General features: G+C 44.8%; 1 protein-coding gene across 1 annotated transcript in view; it reads left to right on the plus strand.

Moving 5' to 3' along the window:
• The window catches only part of LOC148505496 (uncharacterized), a 61,535-nt gene extending 47,245 nt beyond the window's left edge, over positions 1–14,290 (plus strand). Inside the window, exons 29-32 of the mRNA XM_088448109.1 lie at positions 2,451–2,615; positions 2,857–3,047; positions 11,311–11,414; positions 14,106–14,290. Coding sequence (XP_088304235.1) covers positions 2,451–2,615; positions 2,857–3,047; positions 11,311–11,414; positions 14,106–14,290 — 645 coding nt within the window. The remainder of the gene's footprint in view (positions 1–2,450; positions 2,616–2,856; positions 3,048–11,310; positions 11,415–14,105) is intronic.
• Positions 14,291–17,798: the final 3,508 nt, after the last annotated feature.

The raw sequence follows: 17,798 nt of genomic DNA on the forward strand, positions 1-17,798 counted from the left end.
ATTCAATTAGATGATTGTGGTAACTTAAGGTGGATTTTAATTGATACCTCTATAGATGGCAATAACTTTTTAAAGGTATTTATTGTTATGTTAAAGGGCAGAATTTGGTGCAGTATTTCTGACATACCCCTCGTAATGAATAATTATGTATATAATAGAGATGTGCGGTTCAGTTTTCCTGAAATACGAACACACCCAAACTTAAGGGTTTCGAGTCGAATTGAGTCCAGTTCAGAATCACTTTGGGGTTCTGAGTGTACCCGAGTCCCTGCTCAGGTCTGCTGTCAGTTCTGAACTCGAATTTAAAAAGTGAAATCGGGATAGATAGATAGATAGATAGATAGATAGATAGATAGACAGATAGATAGACAGATAGATAGATGTGAGATAGATAGATAGATAAATGTGTGAGAGAGATAGATAGATAGATAGATAGATAGATAGATAGATAGATAGATAGATAGATAGATAGATAGATAGATAGATAGATAGATAGATAGATAGATAGATGTGAGATAGATATTAGGTAGATAGATATTAGATAGATGTGACATAGATAGATAGATAGATAAATGTGAGATAGATAGATAGATAGGTATTAGATAGATGGATATTTGATAGATAGATAGATAGATAGATAGATGTGAGATAGATATTAGGTAGATAGATATTAGATAGATAGATAGATATTAGATAGATAGATAGATAAATGTGAGATAGATAGATAGATAGATAGATATTAGATAGATAAATAGATAGATAAATGTGAGATAGATAGATAGATAGATAGATAGATAGATAGATAGATAGATATTTGATAGGTAGATAGATATGAGATAGATAGATAGATGTGAGATAGATATGAGGTAGATATTAGATAGATAGATAGATAGATAGATAGATAGATATTAGATAGATAGATAGATAAATGTGAGATAGATAGATATTAGATAGATAGATGGATATTTGATAGATAGATAGATAGACAGATATGAGATAGATAGATAGATAGATAGATGTGAGATAGATATGAGGTAGATATTAGATAGATAGATAGATAGATAGATAGATAGATATTAGATAGATAGATAGATAGATATTAGATAGATACAGTATATAGATAGATATGAGATAAATAGATATGACATAGAAAAATAGATATGAGTTAGATGATAGATAGATAGATAGATAGATAGATAGATAGATAGATAGATAGATAGATAGATAGATAGATAGATAGAGTAAAGCTGGGTATACACACTGCAATTTTTTCTTCAGATCGACGAACTCTCGAAAGTGTCCTTGCAAGGAAAACCTCCGATAGTCAGTGGTGAAGCATAGACACTAAACAATTATTTCTTCTGATCCTACAATTAATCTTTCCTATCGGTCAGAAGGAAAGATTGTGTCCCTGTACACACTGCATAAATTACATAGGTCTGCGAAATTTAAGGTATTGAAAGCTTTTTTAATAATACTTTAATATTCTTAATTATACTCCTGTGTACATCAAGATATAGTATATTAAAAAAAAATACCATATCACATTTACCTATAAGGGGGTTACATACATTTATATGAAAAAAAAAGAAGTTTAATTGTTTTTGACACATTTATGGTGAAATACAAAGAAGTGTAGATGATATAACTGTGTTTTTGTCTTAATTACATAATAAAATAAAAATAAAATCAAACAATAATAGAAACAAAACCATAATTATTGAAAAAATCATTAATATCTTGTTTCTTTGTCTTCAAACTTTGTTTTGTCGCTTTTCGCTTATAAGCTTTTTCTATGTCGTCTCTGTGTATCATCCAGCAGTAGTCAGCCATCATGCTCATGTCCCAACGACCTTCGTGTCTTCCTTCTATATCTTTGACGTCTTGGTGGAACCATTCACCCTGTTCTTCACTGTAGTCTCTGAAATTATTCAGGAAACGCTCAATATGGGAATTCAAAAAAATGTACCTTTTAAACTCATATTGTAGCCAAGGTTTCTGGAACTATTAAGCATTTCCCTGACAATTTCTTTGTAGTTTGGATTCTTGATATTGCCTAAAAAATTTTAAATCACTTGTTTGAACGAAGTCCAAAGTTTTTAAAAACAGCTAAAATCATGTCATTTTTGCAATCCAAAAACCAAAATTCGGATTTAAATTCCAAATTCAGAACTGCTGGAAGATCATATCTGCGACTCAGATCTGCTCAGGAGAATAGAACCGTGACTTGGATCTGTCCGGATTCACGAACCTCGAGTGGATTCAGATTTCTGGAGAACCGAACTGCACATCTCTAATGCTAATCTAAGTAGGGACGTCCATCGGTGGAATAACCATTGATGGCGTGGATCCACGCAAATAAATGTCTGTTCATATACATATCAAACATGTTTTCTAAACATCATTAAAACAAATATCAATGCTATTTCTTTTCTATGTGTATTTTCCAGATAGAAGTAAATGACCTGATGACCAGCGATCAGTTGGCCTCTGCGAGCGCAAGTCCTGACATTATTTCTAATGCCACAGCGATCTTTTATTTGGTATCCGGATTTACCGGGGGCTATGAAACTACAGCCAACTATATATCCATAGTGTTATCCCTTTCATCACAGGTCAGAATATCAAACACTAACAAGATTATCTAAAAGCTAAATGTTTACACAAATGATATATCTGCTGAACCATCGTCTAATTAGAAGAGTTTGATATATCCTATGGGCCTTGGCTCTTCATTAAGTCACATAAGATTTTTTTCATTTTTTTTGACAACTCCCTGGAAATCCCAGGATGCTATACACCTCATTTTCTTCCTGTTCAGTTAATCTCATTCTGTAATTTTTTATGTTATCTCAGCTCCTTACCATAAGAACGAGAGACACCTTGTTAAAAGTCGCAGCGGAAAAGATATTCAGCATATTGGACTCTCTTTCCCCATCAGCGACCCAGGGCTTGGTAAAAAATCTGACTGCGCTCCTCCCCGGTATGAATTCCACCTACTTGGAATCCATACCCATGGATATTTCGTGCGAACAGTTTCAGACCATGTAAGTAAAGTAATTCCACAAACTGAATGCACTAGATCCTACATTCCCAACCAGTGAACCCTGTACTACCAGCATTGGATTACAGGTCCAAGGGGTACTTCAGTCTTTTTAATCTAATCTAAAATGTTTCACATCATGCTACAGGAGGGAAGGGGGTACTGCATAAGGCAAAATATTCTGTAACATTGTCCTAAATCAAGTCATACTTGCCTACTTTTGAAAAAGCATTTCAGGGAGATTGTGAAAGCAGCACCTATGAGCACACGGTAAAGTGGGCGTGTACTGCTACATCTGAGAGGCGTGTCATACATGTGATGGGCGTGTACTGCTACATCTGAGAGGCGTGTCATACATGTGATGGGCGTGTACTGCTACATCTGAGAGGCGTGTCATAAAACTGATTTACATCCAAATGTAAACGAGCTCAAAAGCAGTTACTAAGATCTATTTGTTAATGAAAACACACTGATACTTTTCAGAAAATGCATGTAGCTATAGGGATCATTGTCCCAGTTATAACCAATACAGGGATTATAACCAATAACCAATACTAATTATCCTATTTAAATGTAAATATATCTGTTTATTTTTATATATGACATCTTCAGAAGGGGGGTAAGGTGTAATCAGGGAGATTGCTAGCATCTTCATGGAGACAGGGAGATTGATGCTATTGCAGGGAGTCTCCCTGGCAATGAGGGAGAGTTGGCAAGTATGGAACAAGTAGATCAGGTATCAGTGTGCCACTGCTATGGGGCCCCACGTGTCAGTGAGCCATTCTACTAGGACTTCAGGTATCAGCGTGTCATTGTCTTAGGATCTGAATTGTCAGAATGCCATTGTCCTGTAACCCCAAGTGTCAGTGTGCCATTGTCCTGTAACCCTAAGTGTCAGTGTGCCATTGTTCTGTAACCACAAGTGTCAGTGTGCCATTGTTCTGTAACCCCAAGTGTCAGTGTGCCATTGTTCTGTAACCACAAGTGTCAGTGTGCCATTGTCCTGTAACCCCAAGTGTCAGTGTGCCATTGTTCTATAACCCCAAGTGTCAGTGTGTCATTGTTCTGTAACCCTAAGTGTCAGTGTACCATTGTCCTGTAACCCCAAGTGTCAGTGTGCCATTGTTCTGTAACCCTAAGTGTCAGTGTACCATTGTCCTGTAACCCCAAGTGTCAGTGTGCCATTGTCCTGTAACCCCAAGTGTCAGTTTGCCATTGTTCTATAACTCCAAGTGTCAGTGTGCCATTGTTCTGTAACCCAAGTGTCAGTGTGCCATTGTTCTGTAACCCTAAGTGTCAGTGTGCCATTGTCCTGTAACCCCAAGTGTCAGCGTGCCATTGTCCTGTAACCCCAAGTGTCAGTTTGCCATTGTTCTATAACCCCAAGTGTCAGTGTGCCATTGTTCTGTAACCCTAAGTGTCAGTGTGCCATTGTTCTATAACCCCAAGTGTCAGTGTGCCATTGTCCTGTAACCCCAAGTGTCAGTGTGCCATTGTCCTGTAACCCCAAGTGTCAGTTTGCCATTGTTCTATAACTCCAAGTGTCAGTGTGCCATTGTTCTGTAACCCAAGTGTCAGTGTGCCATTGTTCTGTAACCCAAGTGTCAGTGTGCCATTGTCCTGTAACCCCAAGTGTCAGTGTGCCATTGTCCTGTAACCCCAAGTGTCAGTGTGCCATTGTTCTGTAACCCAAGTGTCAGTGTGCCATTGTTCTGTAACCCCATGTGTCAGTGTGTCATTATTCTGTAACCCCAAGTGTCAGTGTATCATTGTTCTGTAACCCCAAGTGTCAGTATACTATTGTCCTCTAACCCCAAGTGTCAGTGTGCCATTGTCCTCTAGCCCCTAGTGTCAGTGTGTCATTGTCCTCTAACCCCAAGTGTCAGTGTGCCATTGTTCTGTAACCCTAAGTGTCAGTGTGCCATTGTTCTGTAACCACAAGTGTCCGTGTGCCATTGTTCTGTAACCACAAGTGTCAGTGTGCCATTGTTCTGTAACCACAAGTGTCAGTGTGCCATTGTTCTGTAACCACAAGTGTCAGTGTGCCATTGTCCTGTAACCCCAAGTGTCAGTGTGCCATTGTTCTATAACCCTAAGTGTCAGTGTGCCATTGTCCTGTAACCCCAAGTGTCAGTGTGCCATTGTTCTGTAACCCTAAGTGTCAGTGTACCATTGTCCTGTAACCCCAAGTGTCAGTGTGCCATTGTTCTGTAACCCTAAGTGTCAGTGTGCCATTGTTCTGTAACCCTAAGTGTCAGTGTACCATTGTCCTGTAACCCCAAGTGTCAGTGTGCCATTGTTCTATAACCCCAAGTGTCAGTGTGCCATTGTCCTGTAACCCTAAGTGTCAGTGTGCCATTGTTCTGTAACCACAAGTGTCAGTGTGCCATTGTTCTGTAACCCCAAGTGTCAGTGTGCCATTGTTCTGTAACCACAAGTGTCAGTGTGCCATTGTCCTGTAACCCCAAGTGTCAGTGTGCCATTGTTCTATAACCCCAAGTGTCAGTGTGTCATTGTTCTGTAACCCTAAGTGTCAGTGTACCATTGTCCTGTAACCCCAAGTGTCAGTGTGCCATTGTTCTGTAACCCTAAGTGTCAGTGTACCATTGTCCTGTAACCCCAAGTGTCAGTGTGCCATTGTCCTGTAACCCCAAGTGTCAGTTTGCCATTGTTCTATAACTCCAAGTGTCAGTGTGCCATTGTTCTGTAACCCAAGTGTCAGTGTGCCATTGTTCTGTAACCCTAAGTGTCAGTGTGCCATTGTCCTGTAACCCCAAGTGTCAGTGTGCCATTGTCCTGTAACCCCAAGTGTCAGTTTGCCATTGTTCTATAACCCCAAGTGTCAGTGTGCCATTGTTCTGTAACCCTAAGTGTCAGTGTGCCATTGTTCTATAACCCCAAGTGTCAGTGTGCCATTGTCCTGTAACCCCAAGTGTCAGTGTGCCATTGTCCTGTAACCCCAAGTGTCAGTTTGCCATTGTTCTATAACTCCAAGTGTCAGTGTGCCATTGTTCTGTAACCCAAGTGTCAGTGTGCCATTGTTCTGTAACCCAAGTGTCAGTGTGCCATTGTCCTGTAACCCCAAGTGTCAGTGTGCCATTGTCCTGTAACCCCAAGTGTCAGTGTGCCATTGTTCTGTAACCCAAGTGTCAGTGTGCCATTGTTCTGTAACCCCATGTGTCAGTGTGTCATTATTCTGTAACCCCAAGTGTCAGTGTATCATTGTTCTGTAACCCCAAGTGTCAGTATACTATTGTCCTCTAACCCCAAGTGTCAGTGTGCCATTGTCCTCTAGCCCCTAGTGTCAGTGTGTCATTGTCCTCTAACCCCAAGTGTCAGTGTGCCATTGTTCTGTAACCCTAAGTGTCAGTGTGCCATTGTTCTGTAACCACAAGTGTCCGTGTGCCATTGTTCTGTAACCACAAGTGTCAGTGTGCCATTGTTCTGTAACCACAAGTGTCAGTGTGCCATTGTTCTGTAACCACAAGTGTCAGTGTGCCATTGTCCTGTAACCCCAAGTGTCAGTGTGCCATTGTTCTATAACCCTAAGTGTCAGTGTGCCATTGTCCTGTAACCCCAAGTGTCAGTGTGCCATTGTTCTGTAACCCTAAGTGTCAGTGTACCATTGTCCTGTAACCCCAAGTGTCAGTGTGCCATTGTTCTGTAACCCTAAGTGTCAGTGTGCCATTGTTCTGTAACCCTAAGTGTCAGTGTACCATTGTCCTGTAACCCCAAGTGTCAGTGTGCCATTGTTCTATAACCCCAAGTGTCAGTGTGCCATTGTCCTGTAACCCCAAGTGTCAGTGTGCCATTGTCCTGTAACCCCAAGTGTCAGTTTGCCATTGTTCTATAACTCCAAGTGTCAGTGTGCCATTGTTCTGTAACCCAAGTGTCAGTGTGCCATTGTTCTGTAACCCAAGTGTCAGTGTGCCATTGTCCTGTAACCCCAAGTGTCAGTGTGCCATTGTCCTGTAACCCCAAGTGTCAGTGTGCCATTGTTCTGTAACCCAAGTGTCAGTGTGCCATTGTTCTGTAACCCCATGTGTCAGTGTGTCATTATTCTGTAACCCCAAGTGTCAGTGTATCATTGTTCTGTAACCCCAAGTGTCAGTATACTATTGTCCTCTAACCCCAAGTGTCAGTGTGCCATTGTCCTCTAGCCCCTAGTGTCAGTGTGTCATTGTCCTCTAACCCCAAGTGTCAGTGTGCCATTGTCCTGTAACCCCAAGTGTCAGTGTGTCATTGTCCTGTAACCCAAAGTGTCAGTGTGCCATTGTCCTCTAACCCAATGTGTCAGTGTACCATTGTCCTCTAACCCCATTTGTCAGTGTACCATTGTCCTCTAACCCCATGTGTCAGTATATCATTGTTCTGTAACCCCAAGTGTTAGTGTGCCATTGTCCTGTAACCCCAAGTGTTAGTGTGCCATTGTCCTGTGATTCCAAAGAAGTAATGGCCTATAAAATGTTTGTGCAAATGCAACAGACCTTAGGAACAATTTATGGGTGCTGTATTTTGAATCTCGACCAGGTTGTGCACCTCTGCTGCTTGTTACAGAAATGCAACTATAGTAACTGTGATGTTTAAAATTATTTCAAATCGTTTCTCAAATTGGTTCATGGACCCTGTTGTAAAGTTTGAACATTTGTGAGTTATCCAAAAACTTCCAAATGAGCATGAAATTCAGGCAACGCAGACAGTTTTGACCATGTCCAAGCTTGCTGGAGTTTAATGGCCTCATTGTACAGTATTATTAACAGGATATTATCAATATCCTAACACACGGGATTCAGGGGGCAGAATGCCATCCCTTTTTAACAGTTTTCCAAGCAAACGGCCGCTTAATGGCCTCATTGTACAGTATTTTTAACAGATTTCCACGCAAACGGCAAACTTTGTAATGTTCCCTGTTCACATATAAGAAAGATATATAATCATTTTCTATGCTGAACTGGGCAACATGTGATCGTTTATTTTATTGTCTTTAAGAACTTAAATGCAAATCACATATGTGAATTTGAACTGCAAATACAATCTTTGAACTGTTGTCGGGATGCCGGGGAGTCATGATCACAGGGGCGTCAAGATAGGGGGAAAGCGGATACCAATTACCCGGGGCCCGGGCTGGCTGGGGGGGGCCTGGCACCACCCCTCTCCCCCTTACATCACTCTGCTGTGTGCTGGGCTGCACTGGGAGATTGCTCACAGCTGCTAAGCAGCAGCCACAGCCGTCTCCTATGCCTGTGGGGGGAGCAATCACACTGATCATGCCCCCCACTGGCTATGTGCCAGGTTGAGGGGCACCCCCTCCCCAGCGTGCAGCAAAAATTTTTGTCCTAAGAGGGTGTTGCCATGCCTCCAGCTATTAGGTCACACCCCCTTCACCCGGGCGCGGCTGTTGGCGCGCCTGATTCTGGAGCCGGGATTCTGACTGCCGCCATAATTCCTGCGCCGGTATTCTGATCGGCGGCATCCCGACCTCCGGGATGGTGACTACATCCCAAACTACCAACATTGTTCTGGGACACAGTACTTTCAATAAATGCTTCATAAAATACTTTGGTCCTGCTTCTGTGATGGACACTGTAGCGTCCGCGTGCTCCTTTACCGGTATTGTTTTTAGTACGGTATACAAATACCACTACAAGCCCATCCCTGGTGTACAAGCATGCATCTGTAACTGCAAATGCCCTCTTTGTGCACCTATAGGCACCACCATCGAAACCTGCACCTGCCCTATGCTAATGCTGATTCTCAGTCGGAGTATGGCCTCTACTGTGAACGATTATGCATCTGAGTGTGCAACCACTACAGCGACACGCCTGCGTCACTCCCATAACACGCCCAGAAGGCGGTACATCTCCGTGCATCCGCATAGCCACCTCCCTGTCACTGCCCAGGAACGCCCAATACATTTTTAAGACATTTCAGAGACTGAGCATCTCAGTTGGAAGCGTGACTTACTGTAGATGCATGCGCAGAATAAAAGTAACGGTCAACTGCAAGCGACATCGACATTGCAGTTGACTAGTAATCAGGGCTTTGGGGTTTTGTTACCTCACAATGGAGAGTGATAAAGTGGAGAGTTATAAAGTACCAACCAATCAGCTACTGTCAGTTTACAGGTTGTGGGGCAGATGTACTAAGCTCTGGAATGTGATAAATTGGAGAGTGATAAACTGCCAACCAATATGCTCCTAACTGTCAGTTTACAGGCTGTGGGGCAGATGTACTAAGCTCTGGAATGTGATAAATTGAAGAGTAATAAACTCCCAACCAACATGACAGGAGCTGAGTGGCTGGCAGTTTATCACTTTCCTATTTATCACTTTCCAGAGCTTAGTACATCTCACTTTGGGCTCTATTTACTACAATCCGCATATTGAATGCAGATTGTAGTGTGATATTAACGACTGAATTCGCATTGCGAATTCAGGCAATATCACAGGGATATACTACAAATCCCTTGCAGGGACAGAGCTTGCGAAAAAGCTCTGTCCCTGCGAATCCCCTTCGGAGCCTTATCATGGTATTTTCGTAAAAAATACAGTGACAAATTGCCCGCGCATGCGCCGACTGACCGCCGCTGCTACCCCCCAGCGCTAAGCCCCGCCCCCTGTTGCTAAGCCCCGCCCCCACCAATCGCGGGCCCCCTTTGACCCCCCCCTCCGCCCCGTGACCCCCCGTCCCTTAATTACACTTACCTGCATGATCCGGGCCTCCGGTGATGTTCTCCATGCCTCCGGTCAGGTGATCTCCCATACTGCACTTGGACCCGATCACCTGATGACCGGGCAGCAGTGCACTATGGGAGACCAGCGGCCCGATCACCGGTCCCTGGAGTCAGGTAAGTAATTTTTTTTTTTTTACCAATTTTTTTTTTGTAGTGATCAGCTTGCGGTCTGTTTAGACCACACAGCTGATTACTGGGACCAGCTCCCGGCTCTGCTCTCCCCGTTAGAGCAGGGCAGGAGTCCGGTAACCGGGGGAGAGACCCTGGATAACGCGAGGTGGCGTTATTATCACAGGGCTTTTCCCGATATTTTTTACAATTTATTTTTAGTAACTTTGGCCAGATCACATTTCCCATTACAGTTATGGGAAATGCGATCTGCTTACTAAAAATAAGTGATACTTAGGGGATGGAGTCGAATTTTACGAATTCTACTCCAATTGCCCTGTAATAACTATAGGTGATACTAAAATAATGTGAAAAGGGTGTGAAAACACCCTTTTTCACTTTATTTTAGTCAAAATAATGTTAATAAAAATGACAGTTAGTAGCTGATTGGTTGGTACTTTATCACTCTCCACTTTATCACATTTCAAGGCTTAGTGCATCTCCCCCCAATGGCCCATTGCTCCGGATGCTTGTTTGAATTACTGTGCTTGAAAGCAGCCGGGGAGCATAGGCGTCTTTATAATGGGAGCAAGGTGTGCGGTGCACACGGGCCCCTGGGTCCAGGGGGGCCCACACCGCACACCCTGCACCCATAGGTTATTATGCTTACCTCTCTGACAATTCCCGAAGTGCTGCTCCGCAGCGCCAGACCGGCACTGTAGAGCAGCAAACACTCATTGGGAAAATGGCGGTGACCATTTTCCCAGTGATCTGCGCAATGCACAGAAAAGATGTCCCCAGGAAAGTAGGCGCGGGCACCATTTTCCTGGAGACCTGAAGCCAGAATCTACAGCACTTAGTGTCGCTGAGCCGCCGACAGAGAGGAGGAGGCCCAAATGGAGGCTGCACACGGGCCCCCTCCTCTCTTAAAACGCCCCTGCTGGGGAGATTCACCTTTTTATCATGTCAGTTATTGTACAATCAGTGTCTCTATTATACTATTTCTATGACTTCCTACACATTGTTACTGAACTGGGGCCTGGTTACTGTGATGAAAATCAGGTGATGCACCCTACATCCATCCTCACATTTTGAAAAGCAACGTGGGCCAAATAAGGCCCACCCATTGTCCACCCAAATCACACCCGCATTCTCAAGAGTCTGAGAAATGGGGCAATGCCGCCAAAACCTTCAGTAATAGGAAGGTCTTTAGCAACCATCACCTGCTCACAATGTAGCCAGCCATTTTGTGGGCTGGACCAAACCTTATGAGAAGGCAACCTACCAATATATGTAATAGTATTGACGCCACTTAGGCCTGAAGTACAAAGGCTATATAGCTCTTATGACCCCAAAATGGCTTCCTTGACTGTATGCTGGAAAATATAATAGGCACATTAAAAAAAAAGAATCTCTTCTTTTGCAGTGTAAATGGTATGAGTGGCGTTTTCACAGATCTCTCAGAACAGAAGAAAACGGACATGGCAGATTATTGCACAAAATATTTGGTGAATAAAGCTACAGTACAAGGTACGTGAGGGGAAAAAGTTCAAATGTAAAGGTTTTGGGGCCTGTGTAGTGTGTATATCTGTGTGGTGATTACAGAATTTCATGCTGTCTTTATTCACATCTTTCACTAATTAGATCCTTATTATGGGGTCTTTTATTACATGCTGTAATTTGCTATATAGGGCTCTATTTACTACAATCCGCATATTGAATGCAGATTGTAGTGTGATATTATCGACTTTACTAAGTATAAATCCCTTGCAAGGACAGAGCTTGCGATAAAGCTCTGTCCCTGCGAATCCCCTCCGCACACTAGTCATGGTATTTTCGCAAAAAATACAGTGACAAAGTGACCGCGCATGCGCCGACCGGCCGCCGCTGTCAGCCCCCCCGGCGCTAAGCCCCGCCCCCGCGATCACGAACCCCCCCGTGACCCCCCCTCTCCCTTAATTACACTTACCTGCATGATCCAAGCCTCCGGTGATGTCCTCCATGCGTCCGGTCAGGTGATATCCCATACTGCACTGGGACCCGATCACAGGGCTTTCCCCGATATTTTTTTACAATTTTTTTTTAGTAACTCTGGTCGGATCACATTTCCCATTACAATTATGGGAAATACGATCTGCTTTACTAAAAATAAGTGATACTTAGGGGTTGGAGTAGAATTTTACGAATTCTACTCCAATTGCCCTGTAATAACTATTGGTGATACTAAAATAATGTGAAAAGGGTGTGAAAACACCCTTTTTCATTTTATTTTAGTCAAAATAATGTTAATAAATAGAGCTCTTTCACTAATTAGATCCTTATTATGGGGTCTTTTATTACATGCTGTAATTTGCTATATAGTGACAGATCTTCACTTGCTCTGTGCAAAGTTACAGCTATTTATCATCCCAAGATTTACAAATGTGTGAATCTCTGATTAAGCAGTTTGGAAACATTATATGAACAGGAGCAGGGGAACAAAAGAGTATTGGTGTGATGCACCTCACTTATACCCCTTTCACACCAGAGCAAAATCCTGGGTGAATGGTGGGTCTACCCGGGTCGCAGCTCAATGTAAAAGGGTCCCCGAAAAATAACCCCGGTCAAGTGCAATAATAAAAAAAAATAACCTGGCAATACAACCCAGGTAGCTACCAGGGTCGGACCCAGGATGGACCTGGGTAATGGTGCAGTGTAAACTGCGCAACTTGGGTCATCCAACCTGGGTCATGCCTAAAATGAGCTGATTGGTGGTTGTGGAGCAGTCACCTCCCACTTTTTATGACACCGGGCCGCCGGTTCTACTCGGTTCCGTTCGGTTTTTTTTCCCGAATCTTATTGGGTTTCAGCTGTCACGAGTTTTGGATAGCCAATAAGATTCGGTAAAAAAAAACGAACGGAACCGAGTAGAACCGAGCCTGCACATCCCTTCACACGTTTAGCAGAGCAGACTCGGGCTCAGTGTGAACAGGGCTGACCTGAAAGTAACCCAGATCGATAGTGCTGTGTAAACTGTGTCCGACCTGGGTTGGAACCAGGGCCGGCTCTACCCATACGCATGTTACGCAGCTGAGTAGGGCGCCACATAGTGTAGGGCGCCTCAGCTGTGACCATGCGGGCCGCGGGCAGACTGTGTCTCTGTGACACAGCTGCACCACGCGTATAGCGCTGACCAGACAGAGTTCGGTCAGCACTACACAGTGACAAACACACAGTCGCCGGCGCCGGCAGCTGTGTGTTTGTTTTAATGAGCAGCCAATGGACTCTCATTAGCTGCTGCGCCCACTGCCTGAGCCGCTCCATCTTCTGGCTCCCGCAGTGGGTAATGGGAGAGACGTCATGACGTCTCTCCCATAATGCAGAGCGGCCCGGCCTGGGAGGATGGACTGAGGAGCAGATGGCGATGGTGGGAGCAGGAGACAGAGCGGGGATTCAGGTAAGTATTTTTTTTGTTTTTTTATTACATGTGTGTCTACTCGGTGGGGTCAAAGGGGGGACTACTGCTAGGGGCACTACAAGGGGGTGGCTACTACTGGGGGCACTGCATAGGGGGGGGAACCTCCACTGGGTGACCACTACAAGGGGGGACTACTACTAGGGGCACTACAAGGGGGGGACTACCACTGGGGACACTGCATCGGGGAACCACTACTGGGGCACTATATAAAGGGCAATAATGGGGGCACTGCATAGGGGGGGAACTACAACTGGGGCCACTGTTTAAAGGGCACTGCATAAGGGGTACAACTATAGAGGGCACTGCATGGGGGGGACTTCTACTGGGGGCACTATATAAGGGGCACTGCATAGGGGGTACCACTACTGGGGGCACTGCATAATGTGCTTATTACTGGGGGCACAAGGGGCGACCACTACTGGGGGGACTATATAAGGGGCACTGCATAGGGGGTACCACTACTGGGGGCACTGCATAGGGGAACTACTACTGGGGGCACTATATAAGGGGCTTACTACTGGGGACACAAGGGGCACTGCACAGGGGGGACCACTACTGGGGGCACTGTAAAAGGGGTACTGCATAGGGGGGCGCCAAAAAATATACTCGCTTACCAAAAAATTTTGGCTAGGGGCAGCCCTGGTTGGAACCATGTCGAAAAACCCAGGTCACACCCGAGTTTTTAGTGGAAAAGAGGTATTACTGAGGCCGGAATATCTGTCAAACAACCATGTCCTAATATGGTTTTGTCTTTCTATCCGCAGGCAATCCATGTACAGCTGGCATACTTAACACGCCTCAGCTTGCAATGAAGAACTATGGACAATTTTGTAAATATGTCTCAGCAGATACAGTCATCAACTTTTTCCCCTCTCTAAATACACAGATGTATGACCTCTTTTGCGGTCGGTTGAATGGGATTGTAATGGCGGAGCCTATAGCCGTTTAGCCGCTGGTTCAAATCCTGACGGGGGATGTCCGAAGGGAGGAAATCCCGACAGCAGGAAGTAACCTAACCCTCCCCTCTCCCCCCCTAACCCTCCCTTAGGGGTGCCTAACCCTAACATCCCCCCCTAGTGCCTAACCCTAACCTCCCCCCAGGGGTGCCTAAACCTAACCCCCCCTCTCCGCACCCTAAACCTATCCCTCCCGTGGGGGGGTGCCTAAGCATAACCTCCCTCGGTGACGCCTAACCCTATCCCCCCTTCCCATAGCCTAACCCTAACCCTCCCGAGGGGTGCCTAACCCTAAGTCTCCCCGGGGTGCCCTAAACCTAACCCCCCCCGTGGCTAAGAGGACTGGCGACCCGGACTTACCTCGTTCGGGCCCGCGTCGTCCTGGATTCCGGCATCGGGATTATGATAGGAGTCGGTATTCTGCCGTCGGGATTGTGACCGGCGGCCTTGCAGCCGCTGGTCACATAACTACATACCCGATCGGTTACCAGTCCTGACTTAAGCACAGATGAAAGGTTCTGACTGGAAAATTGTGATCAATCCATCTTCCATTTCCATGTGTAATTCTAGTAGCTTGTAACGATTTAGGGCCTGATTCAGAGCCGCTCGTAAGTGGCCGCTCGTTCGCTCCGAGCGATGTTCGCACAACTGCGCATGCGTATGGGTTGTAATACGCATGCGCGAACCAGTCATTGCGGTCGGAAATTGTGTGCTTGCAAAATAGCGAATGCCTGCTAATTTAAGTGACAGGATGAGGCGTTTGTGGGTGGTAACAGTGGAAGGTGCTTGAAAACGGGGAGTGGAGATCCGAACGCAGGCGTGCCAAACGGTCAAAACGGGCGTTTTAAGGGTGTGCATAATTAACAAAGCAGCGTCATCGGCCACGTCACTTGGTTGTTTCTTAGCCTGAACTGCTCGCATGATTGCGGTAGGAAAATCCAACCACAAGCACTGCGAGCAGTTCAAACGCCTTTCGATGTACTCGATTAATCTAATAAATAGCGGAGATGACGTAGGATGCGAGCGGCCAGGGGGCGTCTTTACAAAATAGCGAGCGCATATTTCGTTCGCTCGCTCAGACATAGAGGCGTCAACAGACCGCAAACAGCGAGCGCTCAATTTAAATAGCCGGCCCCTTTTTCTGAACGAGCGAGCGCAAATAGCGTCCGGCTCTGAATCAGGCCCTTAATCAGGATAATGTACTGTTTACTGGGCATAGATTGGAGCTCATGGAAAGTTTGAACGAAACCGGATGGCGGTTGCTAAATATTTTCTCCTCTTAGCAAAACGTCTCTGTATGTCCTCAGCTCAAATGACCTATAGCAAATACATCTCACCCACAAGGTGCTGGTTAAAACTTTACATTAAACATTTCTTCATCTTCCTTTGAAATAATTTACATGTGATCAAATTGAAAACGGACTTCTCTACAAATCAGATATTTGCCGATTTTACGCTATTAAACAGTGTTTCATATATATGTCCATTTTATCAAGAGTATCATGTTGATTAACTACTCCATTGATAAATGGTGTTCGGTTTACTTTTTACCTTTATTCAGCCACGGCTAATTCGTTTATCGCAAGTGGAAATACTCTTGTTTAATTTTACTTGTATTATGTTAATAATACTGTTCATGCTTTGAAATATTATTTGTCATTTAAACTTTGCTGATCTTAATGTGCAGAAAATGAACATTCCCTCCTAATAAACAACGAAATGGTTAAAAATTATATTGATCTTGTTGCTAAGATTCATTTGTTTTGTCCTTTCATAAATTGTAAGTAAATTATAGCTGTAACTAAATGTAGCAGGAAATAGAGGAGCTCATTCAAACCCGCTCGCAAGTTGCGGCCGCTCGCTGGCAAAAAGGGGCCGGATATTTAAATGAAGTGCTCGCATTGAGTCGCGTATGGACGCCCACTATGTTTTAGCGAGCTACGGCAAAGTGCGCTCGCAAGTGGATATAGACGCCCTTTTGCCACTCGCAACACACGTCATCTCCGGGAAATGTAAGATTAATCGGGACCATCAACATTTTGTATTACGTTATTGACATCTTGCCCTCTCTGTAAAGATGTGGACCTCATTCAGACCCGCTCACAAGCGCTGAGCGCTCGCAAGCGGGTCAATGTTTAGGCCCTCTGCACGCGCAGCAGCTGCACTGCGCGTGCGCAAGCCCTGGAGCTACAGAGAAAATCTCTCCCTCCAGAGCTCACTACAAAAGGGGCGGCTGTCGATGTTGATCGACAGCTCGCCCCGTTTTGTAGGCGTGGCGGAGGGGGTGGTTTCACAAACGGAGGCGTTCCTTAAGGAACGCCTGCCGTTTTGTGGGCGGCCGCACTGACATCAGCAGTGATGTCAGTGGGGAGCTTCCTGCTTGATCAGAGCAGGAAGCTCCCTGGGGTTGCCGAGACTCAACCTTAGGGTCTCGTCGCAAGCCCCGATGATCGCGATGGCCTTGACCATCGTGACCATCAACCTGGTCGGTCACTAAAGCTGTGGGTGGTAACCCACAACTTAGCTAGCGACCAGGAGGTCGCACTTCAAAATGCAAGCGGCCGCCCACATTCAGAACGAGCTCTCGCATTTTGCAAGCGCCTCTGAATGAGGGCCAGTGTCTCTAGAGGTTATATTTACTAAAGTGAGAGGTTTTAGACGTGGAGATGTTGCCCATAGCAACCAATCAGATTCTACTTAACATTTATCAAGCACCTTCTAGAAGATAATAGCTAGAATCTGATTGGTTGCTATGGGCAACATCTTTGTTCTAAAACACTCACTTTAGTAAATACACCCCCTGGGTGTCTACAGAAGCACTATGAATAACAGTTTTGTACTATTGCTCATCTTCCTGAAGTCTCTCTGGAGTTTATTTTGATCAACAAAGACATATTGGCCTGCTACCGTTTTACACTACTGTCACTGTGAAGATCACTATTGCAGAAACAGACGGGATCATTAGAAAAAGGCAACTACTCTGCATGTCCATAAATGTTATGAAACTCATGCACTTTATAAATTATCAGAACTGATCTGGATGAGGCTTTTAACTGTCGCAACCCCAGTTCCCATGGAACTCCAAGCCGTCACTGGAAATTGTTGTCCCCAAGACTTAGGGGCCTATTCATCATCACTTATTTATTTATAAAAGCAGGTGAAAAATTTTATTTTTACATACTTTGGTAAAAAATAACTGTCAAGGCCATTCATCAAGTTTCGAAAAAGCATTTTATTTGGAACTTGATGATGTTACTGAACGCCATCCGGAGATGGCGTTCAGCTCCTGATAATCTTCACAGGCTGCTGTTTAGACGGCAGCATGTGAAGAACCACATGCCAGCCACAGCAGAGGGATTTATTAAGATCCCTCCCTGCTGTGTCGGCACTGCAGAGCCCCGAAGCCTGTGGAGCCCCGGAGCTGATACGGGTCACCGCCGACATGTGTCCCAGACTAACTGACAGAAGTAGACAGGTGAGCTCAGTTGGGGAGCAGATGCA

Source organism: Taudactylus pleione, unplaced genomic scaffold, assembly GCF_031769625.1.
Source record: "Taudactylus pleione unplaced genomic scaffold, aTauple2 ptg000451l, whole genome shotgun sequence".
NCBI classification, from domain to species: Eukaryota; Metazoa; Chordata; class Amphibia; order Anura; family Myobatrachidae; genus Taudactylus; species Taudactylus pleione.